The 24,637-nt window shown below is 38.1% G+C and overlaps 1 protein-coding gene across 5 annotated transcripts in view; it reads right to left on the bottom strand.

The window, feature by feature from the left end:
* Nucleotides 1-24,637, bottom strand: part of l(2)gl (LLGL domain-containing protein l(2)gl) — a 124,377-nt gene that overhangs the window by 16,864 nt on the left and 82,876 nt on the right. For 4 of the 5 annotated variants that reach the window (XM_071689067.1, XM_071689066.1, XM_071689064.1 and 1 more), the window contains exons 15-21: nt 24,122-24,275; nt 16,314-16,456; nt 15,752-16,035; nt 14,943-15,169; nt 12,047-12,221; nt 10,549-10,713; nt 6,266-6,417 (exon numbers count right to left, since the gene is read on the bottom strand). In XM_071689067.1, the coding sequence (XP_071545168.1) occupies nt 6,266-6,417; nt 10,549-10,713; nt 12,047-12,221; nt 14,943-15,169; nt 15,752-16,035; nt 16,314-16,456; nt 24,122-24,275 (1,300 nt within the window). Of the gene's footprint in view, nt 1-349; nt 2,430-6,265; nt 6,418-10,548; nt 10,714-12,046; nt 12,222-14,942; nt 15,170-15,751; nt 16,036-16,313; nt 16,457-24,121; nt 24,276-24,637 lie in introns of those variants that run through there. The other variant, XM_071689068.1, reaches the window with a different exon arrangement.

Here is a 24,637-nt window from a genome sequence, read left to right on the forward strand (position 1 = left end):
AGGCATGAAGATGAGAAATGGTGACAACAAGTGGTTATACCACTAAACAATGCTATTCTAATGTTCTCTTACATAACACCACAGCAGGATATTAATGAATACAACAGTAAAACTCATTAATGAACGGAAGAAAACTTGGTCAAGGAATACACATTCTTCACGCTACCTTGCTAATGCGGGAAATGGCAAATATGTATGGAAAAAAAAAAGGGCATGTGAAGCATCTCGGGTAAACCATGGAAAGGTCTGTTGGGCCTGGAAGTGGATATACATCGAAGAGACGAAGCTAGGACGCCATTTGGTAAACATGTTTACCAAATGCGTCCTAGCTTCGTCTCTTCGATGTATATCAACTGACTGTTATATCTCTCTCTTGTGTCTCCCCTGATGATGTGATTATTACACGAAAGTGCACTTGGGAACTTTTCGTGTTTCATTTTCCCCATGGACTCAAAGGAATATACACACGTATATATTCACACTTGCCTTCATCCATTCCTGGTGCTACCCCACCCCACAGGAAACAGCACCGCTACCCCATGGCAGAGAACATAGTTTATCATTGTTTTATATTTCATTATAAAAGCTTCTCAATCCTGATGAGGAAATGAATCAAGGAACATCTAACCAACAGAAAATTTCAATTAGCTGCAGGTGGAAACATGTTTGAGGACGAGTGCTTTTGGGTGTCCTGGAAGGAAAAGCACAAGTCTCACTACATTGTATTCATAATAGCTGACAGACATGAGTGCAAAAGACAGTACAGTCAGATGTATTGCAAATGATGCAAAAGAGAGTAAAACAATGGAAATGAAGACCATGGAATAATACTAAGAGGTCTGGATAACATATGAAAATGAGCAAAAAAGAAAATGAAATTCACTGAACAGAAATTCAGAAAAATTCATCATGGAACCATTAACACTATTTTTAGCGCCTACACACAAAACCCTTACAGGAAAAGAAATACAGTGAAGTTAATGTCAAGTATCTTAGAAACATTTAAGTAAAACCCCATTTGATGGACTTCAGTGTATTAGAATTTGCCTGAATTTTGAGAAGATATTAATAAGATAATGTTCTTAAGCCAAATAACGAGTGTTATGATATGGGGAACTTTTGCAACAAGAGACAGAAAATGAATGATAAAAATGTTTAATATGTATATGTATTCTTTCTTCCTAACTTGTTAGCCGTTTCTCTCATAACTGAGGTCCCACCAGGAAGAAATGAAGAAAAAGCTTCATTCACTCGTATCCAATCTCTAGCTGTCTCATGCAATGCATCAAAACCATAGCCCCCTATCCACAACCAGGCCCCAGAGACCTGTGGTTTTTTCCTCGGTGCTTCATATGCCCTGGTTTAGTTTACTGACATGTTGCCCCCAATATACCACATCACTCCAATTCACTCTATCCCAAATAAGCCTTTCAGTCTCTTGCCTCTTCAGGCCCTGAACAATCAAAACCCAGTTCACTCCATCCTTCCATCTCCAATTTGGCCTCCCCCTCTCCCCTTGTTCCCTCCACTTCTGACAAATATATTCTCTCTGAACATCTATGTACATATAAGAGAGAAAGAATTCTACCTCCATATTCCCTGCATATTGTAGGTGACTAAAAGGGAAGGGAGCAGAGGAATGGAAATCCTCCCCTCCAGTTTTATCTTTTCCAAGGGAAGGAACAGAAAAGGTAGCCAAGTGAGGATTTTCCCTCTGAGGTTCAGTCCCCTGTTCCTGACTCTACCTCAAAAGCATGGGAAAAAATAGTGTTCTATGGCTGTCAATCAAGCATATTGATATAAACAAATTTTACAGAATAAAATTCAATGAACTACCAAGAAAGAATAAATGACAGAGAGAGAGAGAGAGAGATATGTTAATATAAGCCTGGCAACAAACAGAAGGTATAAGAGCAACATCTTTTTATTTTAAGTAACCTAGTACGGTAGATACAGAATCATCAAATCAAGTATAATGCCTGGAAAATTATCAAAAAGGTGCCAGATAAAAATTATGAATGCCCATCGAAGAAGCCAAAATACATATTCAATGCAATTCCAGAAGAACTAAAAAAAACTTTACATGAAGTGACTACATAAACATTCAGAGGAAGACTAGACTCTTGGTTGAAGACAATACTGGAGGAACCTTGAATAGACAACTACTCCAGAGGAGTAACTACTAAGGACAGTGACATTATATAGCAGGCAATACATATAATGAGTACAAGAGTGGTGGTCGACAGAAACGGCATTATCCAACAAAAAGTAAAGAGGTGATCATCATGCAAGAGCCCTGCCACCATGGCAAAATCTCTTCTTAGGTGCTTGTAGGTAGGTACATCAGATAAGCTAATGTAAGCAAACTTAATTATACTGACTGTGGGTGGATTCACTAGGTCATCCTCAGCTCCCTTCACATCCTTCACCTACAGGGATAAGGAAAGATGCAAGCAGATGATTTTAGATTTATTCATAAGATAAAAGGTGAGTAAGACACTGTGAATGCCAGAAAATAAGTTCTTTTTGAAGGTAAGGGCAGGGACCACATGAAGTACAAAAGATGTAAGTGATGATGATGAATACTTAGAAATGTTTGAGAACAGTGATTTAGACAGGTTTGAGTAAGCATGTGAGAAGAAGAATGAGAAGAAGACGGAAGGTTGGAATGAAACTGGCTTTGAGTTGCAGGGATCTTTACAAATAGGAAGGTGAAAGGCATGCATGGAATAAAGCCATATGGTATGTACAAGTTGACATGATGTCAATGGACTGAGCCAGGGGATATTAATTGAGAAACCTGCTCACAACAAGGATACATTAGAATTAGTTCTAACTACAAATAAGGATCTCGTCAATAATGCTGGAATTTGAGAAAAGTTTGCTACAAGTGATCACCAACAAATTACTTTTGAGGATGCTTTCAACACTGTATATAATGTTGGGCTACATGACAGTCACAAAAAATATACAATTCTAAACATGCAAATATTAATGATCTTTGCACTGCTCTTGACAGGCAAACCTGGGATGATAGGGTCAAAGAAAACAACATAAATGAACCGAGGAAAATCTTCAGCAAAGCCTTCAAAGCAGTAGAGGGAACATAGGTGCCAAAGCATGGTAGACGGTCTACTTCTAAAATGAAGACAAGGTGGTGGAATGGTGATTAAAAAGTGCCTGTTGTCTAGAAAAGGTAGCTCATAAAAAACTCAAAAAGACCAATAAGCAACAGGATTAAGTTATGTAAACCTACTTAAAGAAAGTAAGGGAATTATACTATAAGGTAAATCTCATTGTTAAGCAGATATTGCTAAAAATAGCTAAAGAAATCCTAAGTAATGGCTACATCAGAAGCAAGAGAGTCATCAACCAGTCAATCAGTCCATTAATTACAAAAAACAATGACTTGGTTCAAGAAAATGAAGCCATGGCAAAAACCTTACGTTACTTTTTTGCATCTGTATTCATGATCAAAAACACAAGCTATGTCCCAAATCTAATTTCATCGATAAGAAAGAAAAATGTTCATCAACAACCTGATATACAAGCTTAAGACATAATATCAGCAAGAAATGGAATGAATATAAAACTGCAAGCCCTCACAAGTTTTATCCAAGGACAATGAAAGAGGCAAAAAATCTGATGGTTAAGCCCTTGACTGCCCTTTTCAAAAAACACTTCTTAAGGAAAAGTTCCAGACAAATGGAAGTTTGCCAATGTAACACCAATATCTAAAAGAAGTAACATGAAACAGCCCGGAAATTATTGTCTAATTAGTTTGGCATCTGTAGTTGGAAAACTTATGGAAATTACTATTCAAGATAGAACTGTAAACCATTTAAAGGAGCACTGCTTAATAAGATTCTCAGCATGATTTCTAAGAAATAGCTCATATCACACAAATCTGCTCGATTCCTTTTATGATATAATCAACATTTATGGCAAAAGTAAAGCAGCAGATGTCATGTATCTAGATATTCAAAAAGCATCTGATAAGGTTCCCCATCAAAGTTTATTAGCAAAAATTAAGTCAGATGGCAATGATGGGGTCGTACTTCGGTGGATAGGAAATTCACTGACCAGCCATAAACAGAGTTGTGATTAGTGGTCAAGCCTTAGAATGGTTAGACGTAACAGGTGGAGTGCCACAAGGATCAGTCGTGGTAATGGCTCTCTTTCTCATATACATATATACATTAATGATATTGATGCACTGCAAGATATCAAAGTTTGCCAAGCAGGGAAATAAATCTACATATGAACCTGAACATCCGCAGCTTCAAACCAACATTGACAGACTGATGTACTGGGCTCATATGTGGCAAATGAATTTTAATACTGATAAGTGCACAGTTTTACATACTGGTAGCAAAAATGAAATGGCAAGCTGCAGTATGAATTCATTGACCTGCTTAAGATAAATGTGGAAAAAGGCCTGGGAGTAATAATATCTGGTGACCTAAAAAAAGTAAGCAGTATACAGAAGCAATGAAAAAAGCAATCAAAATTTTTTTATTCATAAGGAGGGCCTTCAAATTTACGCCCAAGGAAATCATCCTTAATCTTTACAATTCAAATCTTCATCCCCAGCTTGAATGCTGAGTTCAGTTTTAGTCACAAACAGTTTAAACAATAGGAATCTAGCTTAGAAAAGAAAAAGTTAAGAGGTGATCTAATGCAAGTATTCAAAATCATCAAAGGCTTTTAAAAGTTTGATCTATCAAGTTACTTAAGACTTCATTCATCGGATTTTACTTGTAATAATGGATACAAACTTGTGGGCAAATGTATTACCTCGAATGAAGCGAAGTACTTTTGTACTTTTTCTTCTAAAGGAGTTAATATATGTAATGATTTGCCAATCAGAGTGGCTGAAAGCATACATTTAAGAACATATTTGATAATTATTTTGCTTCAAGTATAAAGCTTACATTATTTACACCTCCTTCGTCACACTGACAATTTATAGGTTATTCTCAATGAATTATCTGTATACCCTCTAACTTTTACCATTCCAACCTGTGACTTTCTAATATCTTCCACAATTACAAACAGGTTCAAAAGGGCCCAGTGATCTGTTGCTGTTTGAATTCCCTTGTATATGATGTGATCAGGGGAAACCAAACAATGAACTCTGGAGCTTGGCTGTGAATGGGCAATGGGTTTGATCAAATATAAATGACAGTTTGAGAGTGAATGTGTGCAAATGAGGCCATTTTTCTGTTCCTAGTGCTACTTCCCTAATGGAGAAAATGGCAAACAAGAATGAAAAAAAAAAAACATTTATTCTCCTTTGAAGGTAATGGCACTGTGCTTGGGGTACACAGGTCAATTGTGGTGGGATATGGCTTAAAGGAGAACGGGATGTGAAAGGCTCTGCTAGTTTCATTGTCACCTTAACTTCCCACTGGTCTGTTTTAAATATCCTGATTTTTGTTAGAACACCTGGCAGCAGAGCTTCTTTCCCCATCCACTTCAGAGTGCACTTTGTCCTGGCAATCTGGCTGCTTTCACATGGGTGCCCAAATGCCATTACCAACACGCTGGCTCAGGCATAGATGCCCAAAGCCTGCTGTTTACTACAGAAAAAGAAATATTCTTTGTGGAAAACCTGTCTCCTAATCACAGTAAATTTCAAACAATGACCTTTATCATCATTATTTCCATTACTTTTTTTGCAAAATCACTAATAAGAATGACCTTTATCATTATCATTCCCATTACTTTTTTACAAAATTACTTATAAAATGCAACAGAAGTACCATTAATGGGCATATCAGTCCCAATGCAGAAAAATGTGGAGTTTGACTGCAGCTGAAATCACTCCATCAAAAATAAAATCAGCTATCAGCACTTCCTAATCAAAATTTTACTGTTTCTGCTGACACTGTCAGGTCCTACATTGAAAATGATTTATAAATCTTAAAAGATGAATTGGTAAGTACAGTACAAAAAAGAAAAAGAAAAACTTGCTACGATTATTATTCTATCAAATGATAAAATTTTGTTATAGTAGTATATGATGGATTCTTTCCACCAAACATTGTAACTTCTGATTATATTTAAAAGGGTAAATGAGCTCTCATTTAAATACTGGATATGCTTTTGCTGAAAGCAAAAATTTTCTGAGGAGAGATTTCACCAATACTACAGGACAAAGTAACAATTGCAGAGCATGAAAAAAATCATGTTATGTACAAATCAATCATCCACAAAATAAGCAGAAAAATGAAAGCACATAAATCCAACAAACATCACTTACATATGGTCACGTATTGAATCAATTGTGATATCTCCGCTGAGCACACTGCTATCACCATTCTCCTTCACCTCCTCCACTTTTCTATTACTCCCACCAACAGCTTCACCAGATACTTTATCTTCCTTCTCCTCCCTAAGGGATCCATTTTCAGCCTGTGAAATTACCTTTATGAGTAAAAATTATGCTCACCTGATGGTAAAAATATCAACAATTATGTTTCAACTTTGATGTATTGCTGTGAAACCAAAGTTCACATAGGAAGGGAAACACCAAAAATAAGAACAGCAGAGGATAACCCTATAATACAGCTGGAAGCAGGAGAGCAGACAGGTACAAGACTGATGATGTGCGAAGGTTATAAGGTGTGAAGGAATCATCAAGCACAAGAACAACTATCTTATTATGATATGGCATGTAAAATTAATGACATATGATACAGGTAAGTTCATTTAAAGGTTAAGATGGGCAGATGGAGTGAAGGAAATTATCAGGGATAAGGATATTTCTGAAGTTACATAAAGAGGTGGAAAAGGATCCAGTTGACGCATTTTTTGTTCGGAGATTCTTGTCTAAGCTGATAAATCACCTTACTGTGCAAAGAGTTAAAAAATACACCTGAAGGGTGCTTCACAAAACACTTGTGCTGCTTGCAATGTGGCATAGTTACTGGATGAAAAATGAAAAAGTAAAAAAGTGCTAGAGAAAGAATGGAAGTTCCTGTTCTACACTGACCAAGAGTTAAAGATGTGCTTCAGTGATTTCAGATGCTGTATGTACCACATTCACATAAAAAAAAAAAAAATGGTAAATTAATGATAATGGATAAAGAGCTACTACATACAGCAGATAGGCATTTCATAGAACAACTGTGCTGCCTCCAATGCAGCATAGTTACTAGCAATGAAAAAAGAACGTGGGTGGGTGGAAATATAGTTCAGAAAATGGTAGAAATATCTGTATTAAGTTTGATGGCTAATGATGAAGGATAATGAGCTAATACATACAGCAGAGGGATGTTTCACAGAACACTGGTGCCGCCTGCAATGCAACACAGTTACAGGCAATGGGGATAAAAAGAGGGAGGGTGGAAATATTGTTTGGAATATAGTGTGAAATCATCTATATTAAGTTTGATGGCCAAATGTGAAATCATCTTCAAATTATGAACCAGGTTCTGCTGCAGCTTAACCTTTTTTGTAAGGGGCCTAACTTACGCAAAATCCAAACAAAAGTTACAAGCCTTATAATTCCATTCAATTCTAAGAAGCTCTGAAAGATTGTAAATAGTCTTATGAATATGTGACTTACACTTTTCAAATCATGACTTAGGTTTGGTTAAAGTCAGAGCAACTCCCATATATGGACAATGGATGGACAAAAAGATGCACAGAAGGAAGTTCAACAACAATAAACATAGCAGTCTCTTAAGTATCTGCCATGCTATATGAGTGACACAAGAAAATGTGTCAATAAAACACTTCAGCTGCCTGCATCTGGTCCTATAACTTCCTAACGAAAATCAACTTATAAGCATGATCTCTGACCTCAGACCTCCAAAATTTTATCAAATACAGATTACAGCAGTCTGTTCAAAATCCACAGACCAAATCCTCAGATACTGTGCACACACAAGTATTTACTAAAATGTAATTGCATATAATCATGACCCCTGATCTCAAAAAATTGAAAAATTTGCATAAATTTGTATGAAATAGCTATGGCAAGAGTTTGGTCAAGGTCTATATACCCAGTCATTAAGAATACCCAGTCAGTAAGAAGAGCCAACCCATGAATAAAGACATCTCAAAAACAAGTATCACAGCTACTTTTGAGAACCAGGGTACAGACATGCAACCCCTATAAGTTGCAACACATATGAAAAATATTTTTCTTCCAAGTTTCTACTGTTCAAAATATCATTTTCCTTAAATAATAACACCTCTCAATCAAATAGCTCAATCTTTCCCATATAAGTAAGGAAGCATCAAGAACAGATGACTGAACCTTATAGGGAAAAAATCCTTGCTTGGCTCCTTCCTCTGTTTCTTTTTTAAAAAGCAATAAAGGTGGATTTCCAGCTATCCCTATCCATATCTTAACCCCACAGACCTTTCTATGGTTTCCCCTGACTGCTTTTTATACCGTGATTCAGTCCAGTGATAGCAGGTCACTCTGCGTACATCATAATGCTCCAATTTACAATATCCTAAGCATAAATTACAACCTCCTAAATGTTCAAGTCCCAGTCTTTAAAAGCATCTTTCATTCCATCCTTCCAACTCCTCTCCAGTTTCCCCTTCTTGTTCCCTCCACTTTTGACATAAATAACTCTCAGTCAGCCTCTGTTCACTCACCCTTCCCATATATAAAAACCATTTCAGCAAATCCTATTCAGCTCTAAACATACATATTAATCATACTACCATGCATCTCTCATCTTATCATTTCTTATCTGATCAACTCTATTCAAAGAACACTCTATTATTAAATATTCCACTTCTAACATATCCACCCTCTTCTGTACCTTTTATCTATGGCCCATGACTCGCATCTACGCAACAACATCAGGACTACATCAAACATCCCCATCTTTGCCTTCAGAGCCGGTGACCTTTCATTCCACAAACTCCTCAGTGCACCCAGGCCCTTTGGCCCCTTACCCACTTTACTTCAGCTAATATGGTTTCATCCACTGCCATATCCACTACCAAATATCTAAAACACTCCACTTCCTTCAGGTTCACTTTATTAAAACTCACTTCCATCCTTTTTCTCTCCATTGTCAAATTTAATGGCCTTATTTCTATTCAAATTAACCCTCAATTTTCTCCTTTCCCACATGCTTCTAAGCTCAGAAACCAGTTTTTGCATTTTCTTGCATGACCCTGCCACCAGAGCCATGTCATCAATAAATTACAACTAACTCAGCACCCAGGCTTCCCCATCCTTCATATTCACCTCCATTACCAATCCCATCAGACAATTCTGAAGAGAAAAAATAACATGTCTTAGAAACAGCTCATAATAGTCGCTATTTAAGACTAAGCAAAGTGTGAGGTTAAACCAGTCAGACTAATAAACATTACCTAGCCCCAGTCTCGGGGCTTTTGCTGCCAAGTCCCAGCCTACCTCGATGTAAGCCATAGGTAGTGGAAGGGTAAATAGGCAATATAAAAATAAACAGGCTGGCAAAATAACCAAAATATAAAAGATGTGGCAATCAGGAAGCAATAAAAATGGCTATGCACTGAAGGCTCCTTCAGCAGAATGAGAAATTAAAAATAAACAGCAAGAGGTAGGTAGGTGGACAGTGTAAAAATACTTTCATGCTGATACATCAAAACAGTGATATTGTTCTATGTAACTACATACATCTACTTTAAAATGAGCAGAAATCACACATCAAAAGCCAAATACCAGTAGTAACAATGCAACTCCACTCAATCACCTGTCCTTTCACTCATTCAATAATTTGTCCCTTTCTTTTATAAATCTTCAACATCCTTACAATATACTACTAATGATTTTTTCGTCTCAAATATGCCACTAACAATGCATACCAATATTCTGTGTACAAACAATTACATTATAAAAAAACTCCTTGATCTGATAATTCACATCACATTTCTATAATTTTCAAAACTATTCTTTCTGTCCTGTATCCCTCTCTAAATCTACTTCTACCACTTACTCTTCTAACATCACACTTGAACCTCTGTCCTGAGTAAATGAGCTGAGGTTGTATCATCGCAATGGCAATCCCCCTCCTCCCACTCTAACATATGAAAAATGATATATACAAAATTGGTAAACACATTACCTTAATTTTCATAAGACAAGGTTCAACCCATACACAGCATGTTGCCTTGTGTATGCCACTGCTCCAATTTGATCTATTCATGAAAGCCTCACACCTTCCTGCATGTTCATGCCCAATAATTCAAAAGCATTTTTCATTCAAACTTTACATCTTGTCACTCTTCTCCCCATTCCCCATGCTCCTTCCACTTCTGACACGTATATCCTCTTAATCAATCACTCCAAATCAGTTCAGCACATCCTGCTCAGCTTTGTCAAACCATGGAAAGGTTTGACAAGCAGTGGACATAGAGGTTCTGGTCTCAGTGCATTATACATAAGAGGTACAGAGAAAGGATGTGAGCAAAGGAGGACATTTTCTTCATTTGTTCCTTGAGTAAAGATGCTAATGTGGGAAATGACAAATGTATAAAAAAAATAAGCTTAACCTCTAAAATATATATTTGGACTTATCTAATCATTACCTTCTCCTGAGATTCAGCAGACTCTTCATGGGTCTCAGGTACAGTAGCAGTGGCAGCAACAGTAGCAGTTGCAGTAGCAGTTGCAGTTGCAGTAGTGGTAGGAGTAGTGGCATCAGCTGCAGCAGTAGCAGCATCATCATCCCCTTCTGCTGGAGTTTCATTTGGCTGAAAAAAAAAGGAAATCAGTAAGAGCTTAAATTTTCTTTAATCATTCTCTGAATATCTCATTTAACGATGCAGCATATGAAATAAGGACAATCAAACCTTTTAATCCAATACTAACTCATCTGATAATACCACTATACTAAAACATGGGTTTCAAATACTTATTGCAATACTTTTTGTGATGATTAACGAATTGCTGAGTAGTACTATCTTGCTTTAAAGTTGCTCCAGGGAAAGGCTTTTAACAATTATACAGGAAAGAATTTGAAAGAAGCATCACAGGTGAGCATAATCTTAAACAGTCTGTAGAGTTTACATTCTGAGGTTAATGCAAAAGCCCAAGTAAGTCCTCAAACATCAACTTGGGTATCATGTTTGTGCCAACTCTACTTCAAGTTCCTGCAAGATGTTGCAACACAGGTGAAAAGTCACCTTTGGTGGTCTGCAGGAGCCTTTAGAGGTGCTTGATAACACAAGTAGTCTTTCATACAAACTGAGCCTGGGGTAATTATAAGAATACAATTTCATTTTTTTTTCCTAATAATTAATTGATGCTATACTTCAATGTTAATGGTTTCCCCCTAGCTCCCTTTACTTCTGACACATACTTGTATAACTCTTAGTCAGTCCCTGTTCACTCAACTAATCCATATGGCTAAACTATTTCAGCAAACCTCAGGTCAGCTTTCATAGGTCAGCTTTTATAATCATACTCCACTTACTATCATACTTCTTTACAATGATATGCCTTATGTCATCAACCCACCTCATGTTACAAACTGTTCTCAGGCATTTCATTTCTAACATATCCATACAATACTGTCAGGGATACTGGATCTTCAAACATCCCAATCTTTGCTCTAACAATAAACCTCTCCTTCCACACAATCCTTAATGCACTCTGAACCTATGCCCCCTATCTCATTCTGTGACTTACTTCTCCCTTGTTGGTTCCATCTGCTGTAAAGTCCACCTAAAGATATCTATAGCACTCCCCTTACTCCAGGTCCACCATCCCATCTCATCTCCCCACTGCATCTCATCATCTCACTCTTGTTCACATTCATTGTGGACTTTCTCCTTCCAAACACTCATCTAAGTTCTGTCACCAACTTCTGGGGTTGCCTTTCTTTAGTATGCCACCAGAGTCATGTCATCATGTACCTCACAATCCCATCCACTAAGTCATAATGAACAACCATACATATTTAGATGAACACTGTAAAGGCTTTTTCACTAAATGGAGATGGTTCAAAAATGCATATACTCCATATCTAACATTACATAAAGTTTTGGGGATTTTGTACAACACATTATCAATCTCAAATCTCACCTTATCTTTTGATGCCTCCTCTTGAGGCTCTAAAACTGGAGGGGGTCTTATGATAGGAACAGTTCCTGTAGGCCGAGTTATGTATCTTGCTGAGAGGGACACACGCTCTAATTCACATGGAGACATCATGTACAGGGCTTCACCATGATTACTGAATACCACACTATTGATGCCACTAAAAAATGGAGTAATAAAGCACATCAAAAAATGAAATAATAATTTCTATAAAATCTTAAAGTCTATGATGTCATGTCTTTCCACATTATTCCACTCCCAGTACTCATAGCAGAGTAAGCCACAGTTCTTCCAAGCATCATATATCTCCACAAATATATTCATAAAAACAAGTCTTTCATACATGCTCCCAAACTCAGTCTTCCATCCACCTGCAAGTGTTAGGTAAGTGTGTGACAGGGAAAGATATCTTGTATGTTTGTGGACAGCATGCCAGCTTCCCGAGGGGAGATGACCATTACAAAAGTCTCACGGTTGTCCTTTCCATATGCACCTGTCGAGTGTTCTCCAGCTCCCTCACAACTTCCTAGGATACTGATGTGATTATTGTATCCTATTTATCTTTTCGAATGTATTTAATTGTATTTCATATCTTTCTCTCAAGTGTATTTGCTGTTTCCCATGTATGGGAGATTCTTTCAAGAAAAGGAAAAAGCAAATTATATTCATCTATTATACTTTGTCGCTGTCTCCTGCATTAATGAGGTAACGCAAGGAAACAGACGAAAGAATGGCCAACCCACCCACACACACATGTATATACGTACACGTCCACACACGCACATATACATACCAATACATTTCAACATATACATAAATATACATACACAGATATACACATATACACACATGTACATAATTCATACTTTCTGCCTTTATTCATTCCCGTCGCCACCCCGCCACACATGGAATGACAACCCCCTTCCCCCGCATGCACACGAGGTAGCACTAGGAAAAGACAACAAAGGCCACATTCGTTCACACTCACTCTCTAGCAGTCATGTATAATGCACCGAAACCACAGCCCCCTTTCCACATCCAGACCCCACAAAACTTTCCATGGTTTACCCCAGACGTTTCACATGCCCTGGTTCAATCCATTGATAGCATGTTGACCCAGGTATACCACATCATTCCAATTCACTCTATTCCTTGCACACCTTTCACCCTTCTGCATGTTCAGGCCCAGATTGCTCAAAATCTTTTTCACTCCATCTTTCCACCTCCAATTTGGCCTCCCACTTCTCCTCGTTCCCTCCACCTCAGACACACATATCCTTTATCAATCTTTCCTCAATCATTCTCTCCGTGTGACCAAACCACTTCAAAACACCCTCTTCTGCTCTCTCAACCACACTCTTTTTATTACCACACATCTCTCTTACCCTTTCATTGATTACTTGATCAAGCCACCTCACACCACATATTGTCCTCAAACATCTCATTTCCAACACATCCACCCTCCTTCACACAACCCTATCTATAACCCATGCCTCGCAACCATATAACATTGTTGGAATAACTGTTCCTTCAAACAAACCCATTTTTGCTAATACTGTTCCTTGAAGTAGACTTGAAAGTAAATCTTCTGAAGATATCATTCCATTTGTTGGACAAGAATTCTCTAATTCACTTTCCTAGCTTTCCTTTGTCTTGGCACATTTTCTAGTAACACTCCATAATTAGCTTAGTCAAGTCTTTTTAACTATACATCTATCAATATCTCTAATGCCCATTCCCTTTGGGAACTCCCATTAAGGGGGTGGTCACAGCAAAAGAGTCTCCAATTATTTCTATCAATACATCTACCTCGCATACACCATTCCACGCATTCTTCCCCATCTTTTCATCTTCCAGTACTCTTCTACTCAATTTCACCATGACACAGCTGTTCCTTCTCTCAAACCAACCCCTATAATCATCCTTTCATACTCCCTCCTTGGAAACTCCTCCTCTTGCCCAAACCATCTTAAAATAACACATTTCACCCACTCCATCACTCTGCAATTCATTCCCCTTTGCATTCCCTGCCATACCAAATCTCTCATACACTCCCTCATTACTTTCTTCATTCTACTTACCCATACCACATGCCCCTCTTAAATAATTTGTTTCTAAAGCCTGTGACCCATCCCGTGTTCATGTTTTGGCTGCATAGGTCAGGGTAGGGAGGACTGTGCTGTCCCTTAATCCTTTTTTCACTTCCATACTTACACCTCTACCTTTCATTATTCTATTAAGGGACCCAATGACTTTTCTATTAACTTCCATAACTAGCCCCTTTCATTTGTCATTGCACTGTTTGTAGCTTTCCTTTCAAACTTGTCTCTCATTCTACAAAATCAAAAGCACCTGTCTATATCATTGTGGGTTCAGGGGAGCTGTTTAGTGCTTATCAGGTCATATTTTGTATGCATGTGTGAATGTTACCTCTTATGTCTGCATTTTGGACACCATCCATTTCTCCAATACTACAAACACCCCTCATGCCAAATACATATACAACTTCTTTAACAAAGACAATGAATTCATCAACTGTCCTGTACTCCACACAACACCACAACACATCCTGGCCTGTTGTTCTACCTAGTGGACATGGCTGGCTTCTTGAGAACTGAAGGAGCCCCACAAAAGGGGATCCTTGGACATAAAGGTAAAGGCATGTTTTGGCAGTCTGTATTTGTTTAGAGGGGGGGATCTTATAAAAACTGTCATGACCTTCTGTATAACCTAACCATACTCTGCAATCACTCATTCTAACTCATATCTCATGTAGTGTCTATTTATAAAAATGCTAAATTTATTTTTTTTTTTTAAATGCTAAATAACAACTAATAATAAAATACCAACTTCAGATAAAAAAAAGCTCCAAAAACCTTACTTGATATCTTCTTTTTTAAGATGTGAAGCATTCATTTGTCTTCGACAGTCAGGCAAGGAGTAAACAGAAAAATCACCAATGTTGGTCATAACCATGAAGCATGGCTCTCGGTAACCTTCATCAACAGAAGATACAAAGTCTGCATAGCCTATTTTGCGCACTCTGGAACCTTCATGTGCTGTTAGTTTGAATTTGCAGAATGGTTTTAGCTGGGGTAATGTGAATACCTGGAAAAAATAATTAAATATCATAGCATAGATATTTTCAAGATGAATCCCATTAATCTTAAAATAGTAGTTCCATCACCATATCTAATCTGAAAGGCGACTCAGGGAGACAGAGATCTGGAAATCCTACTTCCTGTATTATCACTTTCTTCAAGAAAAAAATCCTAAGCTTATCCATTTGTTCCTCATCCAACCTTACAGAGGCAGGCAAGGCAAATATGAAAAATATTAAAACAAAAATCTGAGGCTCTTCTGTATGACAGTATCATTCATCAGGATACAGCAAACTTTTAAAAAAATATATCAAGATATCAGTGATCCCATCTGAACATCAACAATGGGGGTAAATGGGGAAGTAGTGACAGGCAATGAAGCGGTGAAAAGAAAATGAAGTACATTGAAGGTTCGGCGAATGTAACTGGTAAAAGGGTGGCATAAGTAGGGTGTTTGGGTTAGGGTGGTATGCGAAGTGACAGAATCAGAGAAGTGAGAGAATACAGAAGTGGATGCGAAAGCCTTGCATAAGACAAAATGTGGCAAGGGAGACAAAAATCAACCTTAGTGGGAATAATCATTAATTACCTTGAACTGTTCTTCTGAGCATATCAAAACCCTATGAGGCATACTGGTATTAGGATGTGGGGCTGCCTCTTTCTTGACAGCCATAGGCTCCGGGAATGGTCTACTTGCACCATCAAGAATGCAAATACTTATAACTGGGGCTCCATGCTTCAGATGAATCTCTTTACCAAGCTGCACACTTAATGGTACTTCTGCCCGTTTTTCAGATGGTGGGATGGCAATGGTGAACACATAGATGGCCCCACTATTAGTGCCTGCCCACAATGTGGCTGACATGACTTGAGCTAAAAAGAATACATAAATCTGAATTAGAACTTTCCACTTGTATCAAAATTAGCTATACATCAATACTCTTTAATGGGTCTTGTTTCATAATGTATATCTTTTTCTTACAATGTATATATAGTAAGTTCTAGTTCCAAGGGGGATACAATCAATCACTCCACTGTTGAGAATTTCTGGAAGGGTAAGTCTGCATTGCAAATGGCAACAATATATAAACATAAAATCTAGCAACACTTAGATATCTAAAAGACAAGAAAACAATAACGTAACGACTTACTATTAGCAATGAAGCACTTCGTGAGGTGAAGGCAACGAACCATAGAGCCAATGTAGTCACTGGAATGTGAACGCGCCTCAATGGCTCTCTCTACCGGTTTCAACCCTTCTTCTTCCACTACTGCTGTTCCACCTCCTCCCGTGCTACCAAAGGGTAGGGAAAAGGTTAGCCTACGACTAAGGGTACTACTACGACTACTTGGAGCCTTACGAACTACATCTGGGGTTGAGTGCATACTGTGCAAATCTAATACTAATGAATCTCTTTCACAGTCAGGGGTCTGTAGGTGCTCTGAGCTTACGGTATCAAGTGACTTTTGGAGATCGGGGTGAATACTTTCAACAGGCTGAGGGTGTGATTCAGGAGAAGGTACTTCAGGAGGAATAAGAGGGGGAACTGAAGCAGCAGGAGTGTCATCTATGTAAGTACTAATACTGGGATGACGAGCTTCTAAGTCTGATATTTCTACAGCAGGCTCCTGTGGTGGTTCTAAGTCAATGACAGGTACTGGTGCACTCTTCCTCTTCTCTTGATCAGTGGTTTGACGACTAAAGGGCCGTAGAATTATCTCACTTCTCTGCTTGAAAAAACTCTTAAACTTTCCAGTATTTCCTTTGGCTGGAAAATGAGTTTCTGATGATACAGGCCTTGATACATTGGTATCTGTGAGAGGTAGTGCAGAGCAAGATGAACGCTGGACTGCATCACCTTTAGAGCCTTCTGAAGCATCAGTGTCACATTTTTGGTGCCCTTTTGTGCCCCAGTGAAACAAACTGAAAGTGCGTTTCTGTTGCACCTTGTCTGCAGAAGTGTCTGAACCTTGAATATGTAGAGTTACAGGAGAACTTTCTGAGGTACCGGGACTTGCCTGCCGTTCACTCTGGCTACGGCCACCTATCCTAAGTTTATGAGGGCGAGTCAAAGAATGAGACTTAGACTGAGATTCTTCCAAGCTTGGGGAGTGGCTACGCTCAGTAGCCATGGGTACTTCTTCACTGTGGGTACGTTGTCGAAATGCCAACTTCAGTCGTTGACGTCGTGATAGGCTGGACTCTTTCACAGACTGCTCTTTAGTGTCTACCTTTTCAAGTCCTTTCACTGGAGCAGCAGTGTCAACAGTTCTAGACTTAGAACGATGTAACAGCCTTCGGAGAGATCCCTCCCTAAATTCCCCTGGTTCTTTGCCCTCCACCTTTGCAACAAGTTCTTCAGCTTCACGACGCTGCAGCCACTCTCGCAACCGATTAACCCCACTCTTTGGAGTCAACACTGGAGAAGTCGCCGACTGTTCAGGCATGTCTGATTCTTGTGTACTTGGTTTACCTTTACCTTTCTTTTTAGAAGCTTCCCTGAATCTCCTTGGGGTCACATAATAGAAAAATGGAAGTGGCTCTGTAATAGGAGATTCTGCTGACTTGTCAACATATGCTGATCTTTTTCTACTACCTTTAGGATCATCCAAATCCATTTCAAAATCAACAGAAGTCATAGCTTGTTCAGTCATACCTGCTTCTTGTGAACTAGGTTTAACCTTGTCTCTCTTTTTAGAAGCTTCTCTGAATCTCTTTGGGGTCACATAATAGAAAAATGGAAGTGGATCTACAACTGCAGATTCTGCTGACTTGCCAACATCTGTAGATCTTTTGCGACTACCATCAGGACCATGCACATCCTCCTCAAATTCCATTTCTTTTTGGATCTCCATTGTCAGCTCCTCAGGAGCCTCATCAAAAACAGCTTCGATTACTTCATGATCTACTGTTTCTAATTCTTGAGACTGAGATGGAGGAATATGAGGTACAGCTTCATGTTCCTGTCTGCTACTGTCAGTTCTCCCTGTCTCTGCCTCCTGTTCTCCCTCCCCTTCATCATTCAAATCAAATGTTTCCTCACTCACATCCTCATCAGGGCTGCATGAAACATGAGAAGCATGCAAATAATCACAATACAAGTAAAAATCAAAACTTATGCTATTTGAAAAAAAAAGGATGCACAGCCCTTTCTTATAAAGATAAAACTGGTGGACAATAATTAGCTTTATAGTAAGCCACTTGTTTCATGCATCCAAGCCATAATGGTATCAAACTAAAATTTTGTGTTGACATGAAAAAGAAAATAGTTTGCCGAGGAAATACATTAAAGTAGCTGATACATTCACTCAATGTCCATATTCCCACTTCTTTTCCTTATGTGTTTAAATACGTTAATAGTATCAACTCACGAAAATACTGACATTCTAATGTACTGCCAATCATTGCTGCCAGTGGTAAAATAAAAACTGAAAACGATAAAGAAGCATGGCCTGTATCATGCCTACAACAGCTGCTACCAGAAAAAGAAGCAAGAAAAGCCAATCATTTGAATTTTGTCGTGCTTATGTTTACCTAGATTGCTCTTCATCTTCCTCGTGTGACTCATCGCTGGTATCACTAATTATATCGTGGTCCACCCTAGAGGGGCGGGGCGGGGGTTAAGGTTATGCAAGGGATTCTTATTTCATAGAAGGGATATGTTACAAGTGATTTCTTTTACTTTATAAGGATAATCAAATTAGCTAAAACCTTAACTACCTACAAATACTTAATTCCACAATCCCTGTCATGTTCATTTTTACAGTTTTTTGACATACCAGAGGCTATTCATATCTTCCATAAAATCATGTGGCATACAATCATTTCAACATAAAGTATGAAATATCATAAGAGAAGGCACTGCTGCACTGAAATGAGCTGTACTACTGTCACTGCTTTTCTATTTCTGATTTCAGGATAAACATAAATAAAATATAAAAAACAGTAAACACTGAAAACCCCATCAACATACAGTTTCTTTCCATATAGAACAATCATCTCGGATAGGGTCTCTCACTACAGAATAAAAGATAGAGATTTCTATTAAGTTAGAAGCTTTTTTGTTCTATGGTATATGTCAACTGGAGGAAGTGATAGCATTAAACTACAATCAATTCACTGGATGAATACTGTATACCAATACAAACTTAAAAAATTTCACAAAGTAACCACATAACTTTAGACATATATCAAGTCAAAGATCAATATTTTCATTCAAACCCCATCCTTGCTTACCAATGTTGCTAAGCATCAAATCAAGTTATTATATTACATAACTTAGTTTTTAATATGTCTAACTCCAAATATGAAAGCACAGAATGTGATAGGTACATCCTAGTACTTCCAGCTTATAAATGCCTAAGTGAAAAAGGAAGTCATCCCTTGTTGGTGAAGAATAAAATGAGTTTAGAAAGGGAATTCCAATTAGACAAGTGGAAGAGAAATCTCTAGACAAAAAGGTGTATCTATGTGTTTAGAAATAGTATAAGAAAAGCACTCTACAAAGTTCTGTCTCTATGTGAAGTGTGTGGAAGTCTGCTAAATGCTGTTAAGAGCTTTCACATGGAAGTAGTGGATGTGTGAGACTAAATGGTGGCATTAATGAGTGATTCAACTAAAATAAGGGAATGCATCAAGGCAGTGTTATGTCACCAAGGTTATTTAATGTTTCTTATGGATAGAGCAGTTTGTGTGATGAGAGAGAGGGAAGAGAGATAAAACTTGATGTAGCTGCAAAATGCAGGTGATGGTATGTTGTTAGATAATCCAGAGAAAAAGTCATATAAAACAGCGGGCAATTTTGCTTACACATGAAAATGGAAGATGTCATAAGCAAGATCAAATAAATCATCTATCTATCTATATCTCTGATGACCAATCCCTCTGGGAACTCACTCAAGGAGGTGGCCATAACAAGCCTCCATAACTGGTGAATTCCAGTGCCATTTCTCAGACTTTTGTGTCTTATCTTTAACAGGCCACTGGTAGAGGGCAACTATATGGCAGCGTTTCCATAAGCTCCTATCCTATGTTCCAACAGACTACTTCTACCAAAGTTCCAACCTACTATTTCTATCAAATGTTCCAACCTACTACTTCTACCTAATACTTCTGCCAACTGTTCCTGCTAACTACTACTACTTTCCTGCTCCTATCATTTTGCCTCAAGGCAGAGATAATGCATAGTGCTCATCAGAGGAAAATCTAGAGTTACAAAGACTGAGTTGTGTGAGTTAAGTGTTGTCATGAGTTATGTGGGACAAGGAGAGATTGAATGTTAGTTGACAGAATATCAGCAGTCCACATGTGGATGAGGCAGGAAGAGAAAATAGCAACCTGGGTCACTGTAGTGCAACTAGACAAACAATGAAGTGCTGGCTCACTATGCAGCTGTCACCAACCCACCCAATACCCTGGTGGATAGTAACATTAATATACCTCCCTGGTTGGTGGTTACCTTCCAACCAATTTTGAAAAAAGGATGAGAGATCATAGTACAAGAACAATCAATATGGTGATGCACGGGAAGTTGTGGATGAGAGTAAAATTTATAATTACGATGACAGCAGAAATGCTTAAGTTGAAAATAGTCATGCTAGGAGAAAAACTGGGGGTGCAGTGAAAGCTCTATTGACTTGGAAAAATTCAAGCATGGAGTAAACAACATGCTTTCATGAGAAAAAAGTATCTTAGTCATATACATGTGAAGCAATGAGTGTACTTGTGTCAGAATTGGTAAAAGTAAGAGCATTAATGATGGATAACTTTAAAGTAAGTTGGAATTTAGTGGATAAACAGAATGATTTGAAAAGGTTATTGAAAAAGTCATCAGATAAGCATATGAGTGATAGTCTTTTCAGATGGCGTAATCATGTAAACTGTAAAGCAGATCATAAGGTGGTCAAGATATAAAGCAGTACAAAAGGCATAATGAGAATGGTAAATCAAGGAAGAAATGGACAGATGTACTGAAAAAACTGCTTTAAGATAGAGATATCTCAGGTAAGTTGATAATGGAATAACCAGAGATCATGTGTAATGGAAGCATTTTGTGTATGGAGGTGGTGTGAGTGAAGATATAGCTCTAACCTGACAAAACAACTTAAGAGTGCAAAGTGAAAAAGTATAAAGCACTTTCACATAATGGTTAATGTCCCTGTTTCACTTTCAAACACTAGGCATGGTTTGAGGAGGTGCATGTGTGAGTTTAGAGGTTGCGTGTACCCATCCCAGGAAACTGGGAATGGATTAACGATGGTAAGTAGATAGATAAAAAAAAAAAAAAAAAGTGAAAACCATTGTTATGAGCTGAGCAGTGGGGTCCCTTCACAAACACAAAAACTTGAGGAAACAAGGTGGTGATTACTCTGACATATGTCATTTGTAATTATCTGTTTCCAGTTTACACAAAAGACAAAAACAACAGAACTACAAGTCAGCTGAAAAACACATCATCTGGGTGTCCTCAAACTTTTAAATATTCCTTTGTAAAAATTACTTGCCAAAATTCAACAAATGAGACAGATCTACGAACAAATGGCACTAACACCAACAAATACCCCAAAATAATAATAAAAAGTATGCTAAGATACCTATCTCTTTCTAATACATCCTCCCCTGTAGCTCATTTACCAAAATTTTACCATAACTAATATATCTTGCTGCATGGCTAAGCCTCAATATAACAGAATTTTTGATCTTGAACACATTAGTTTCTGTTTATCTAAGAATGAACAAAAAGCAGAGCCTCACTTCATTACAAAAAGAGAATAAAGTGAATATTGATTAAAATGACCATTAACCATATACAGTAAGCTATCATATCCGATAACAAATGCCTTTCAGCTGACTCTGGTATAATTTAATGACCACTTTGCACTGCTATTTTACTGTTTTTAGCAATACAGATTTTGTAGTACAGTACCAACAGAATACTAAGAGAAAGTTGTACCAAGAAGTAAATCTAGGAGGGAGGGAGGATGGTGGTCCTCCATCAGTATATGCACACCTCAGATATACACTCACACATTAGAGTGAATATCTGGTGAGAATGGATTCTCCATTTTTCTTTTTTGATAATTTTGCTATCTGAACTTTCTTGGGAGTAGAGATAAGCCAGAAAAAATAATCCAAGCAACTGGCACCAATGAAGTTCAAACAAAGATGATGCATATGATTGCATGGGCTATCACCTTCCTAATATATTTCCATATCCCATGAAGTTCAGTCAGCAAGATTATTATAAAAGAGATGGACAACCTATGCTCACCCTCTTCTGGGAGTATGAAAATACTCACTGCATATGAGCAAACAAAGGAGGACCAAAATTTCTCAAGCCTTGTCAGACAAAAGCTATGCCCAAGGTTTTTATGTACAAATCAGAGAATTCCTGGGAGAGGACATGGCTGCAAATGGGACCATGGGAGCTGAAGTGAGCCACAGCTTGGGTGAGGGGGCAAAGGTCTTGGCCACTGTGAGGAATATCTGGCAAGAGATCACTGTCTGTATGGACAAAGATGGGTATATACGTCTAATGCTCAGTAATTCCCACTGGTGTTGTATGGATGCATGATATGGGGCATAGATAGAAAAAAAAAAAAAAAAGAATGATGTGGCTGAGCTGGAAAAAGAATTATTCAAGGACAATATGTGGTGTGACGAGGGCTGATCATTTAAAATATACAGGGCAAAAGAGAAGTCTGTTAGTGAGAGAAATAAGTATGAAAGAGTGGAAGAGGGTGCTGAAATAGTTTAAACATATGGAGAGGATGGCTAAGGGGTACACATGCTGGAAGATAATGAAACAAGGAAAAGAGGAACTTAGGAAGAGGTGGATGGATGAAAAGAAAGAAACTGAGTGCTCAGGCATGAACATGCATAAGTGCTTGAAGCATTCATGGGTTAGAACGGAACTGGAGTGATGTGATATAAATGGGTGACGTGCTGCCAATGGGTTGAAAAAGGGCAATGAAGTGGTTAGGGGAAACCGTAGAGAGATCTATGGGACCTAGTTATGGATAAGGGGCTCTACTTTTAGTGCTTTATATAAGACTTGAAGAGTGGATGTGAGCAAATTCTGTCAATCTTTGCCTGTCCCTGGAAATACCTCATAACACAGGGAATGACAAAAAAGTTCCTGGTGCTACCTCACGACAGGGGCCTGAACATACAAGATGGTGAAAGGCATGCAAGGAATAGAGTGACTTGGAACAATGTGGTATACTGGGGTCAATGTGCTGTCAATGGACAGAACCAGGGCATGTGAAGCGTCTAGGGTAAATCATGGAAAGTTTTGTGGGGCCTGGATGTGGAAAGGGAGCTGTGGTTTCAGTGCATTACACATGGCAGCTAGAGACTGAGTGTGAACGAATGTGGCCTTTGTTGTCTTTTCCTAGCACTACCTCGCCCGCACGCAGGGGGAGGGGGGTGCCATTTCATGTGTGGCGGGGTGGCAGTGGGAATGGATGAAGGCAGCATGCATGAATATGTACATGTGTATATATATGTTTATGTCTGTGTATGTATATGTTGAAATGTACAGGTATGTATATGTGCATGTGTGGGCGTTTATGTATATACATGTGTATGTGGGTGGATTAGACCATTCTCTCGTCTGCTTCCTTGTGCTACCTCACTAACGCGGAAGACAGCGACAAAGTATAATAAATATATAAATAAATAAACAAATACATATATATATATATATATATATATATATATATATATATATATATATATATATATATATATATATATATACTACCTCGCTAACGCGGGAAATGGCGAATAGTTTAAAAGAAAAGAAAAAGAAAGAAAATATATATATATATATATATATATATATATAGCAAATCTGACTGACATATAAATCTGTTGTTTCTCAGCATCAATTAAATACACTTCCAACACATTAGTCTATCATTCAAATATGAAGTTACTGAAACCTTTAATCTATACCTCTGGGGACGTGAACTTGTTGGTGATGTAGGGCCTGGCCTTCCAGTTTTGCGTTGAGATCTGCCACGGCGTAAACGTCTAAATGATTCACGTAAAGATTTCTTTAGTGACTTTCTTCGTGACATAGGGCCTTCATCAGCAGCATTGGCAAGATCTGTTGAAAAAAAATGAATGCCTGACTTTATGGAGACTCTACAAAGACCATTCTTTATAGGAGAAACTGAATGTTAGATACTGAATAAATTTTAATTAACTTATTTATTCAGTGGGTTTTCCAATTAAATTTTTTTTCAAGTACATGCACAGTCCATCAAAACAGTGGATTTGAAGTATGAAAAACCTCTTCGCTCTAAAGCATATCCAGTGAGCAATATCATCCAGATATTTCTGTGTTATGACTTTTAAAACACCATCTAATAGGTGAGGCAATGCTCATCTTCCCTACCCTTAACTGACCACTATACTGTGGTAGCAGGAGCTGCTAATTTTAGGCTTGCCTTCAACCAGTCCATCATG

The sequence above is a fragment of the Panulirus ornatus genome, chromosome 46 (genome assembly GCF_036320965.1).
Source record: "Panulirus ornatus isolate Po-2019 chromosome 46, ASM3632096v1, whole genome shotgun sequence".
Taxonomy (NCBI): Eukaryota; Metazoa; Arthropoda; class Malacostraca; order Decapoda; family Palinuridae; genus Panulirus; species Panulirus ornatus.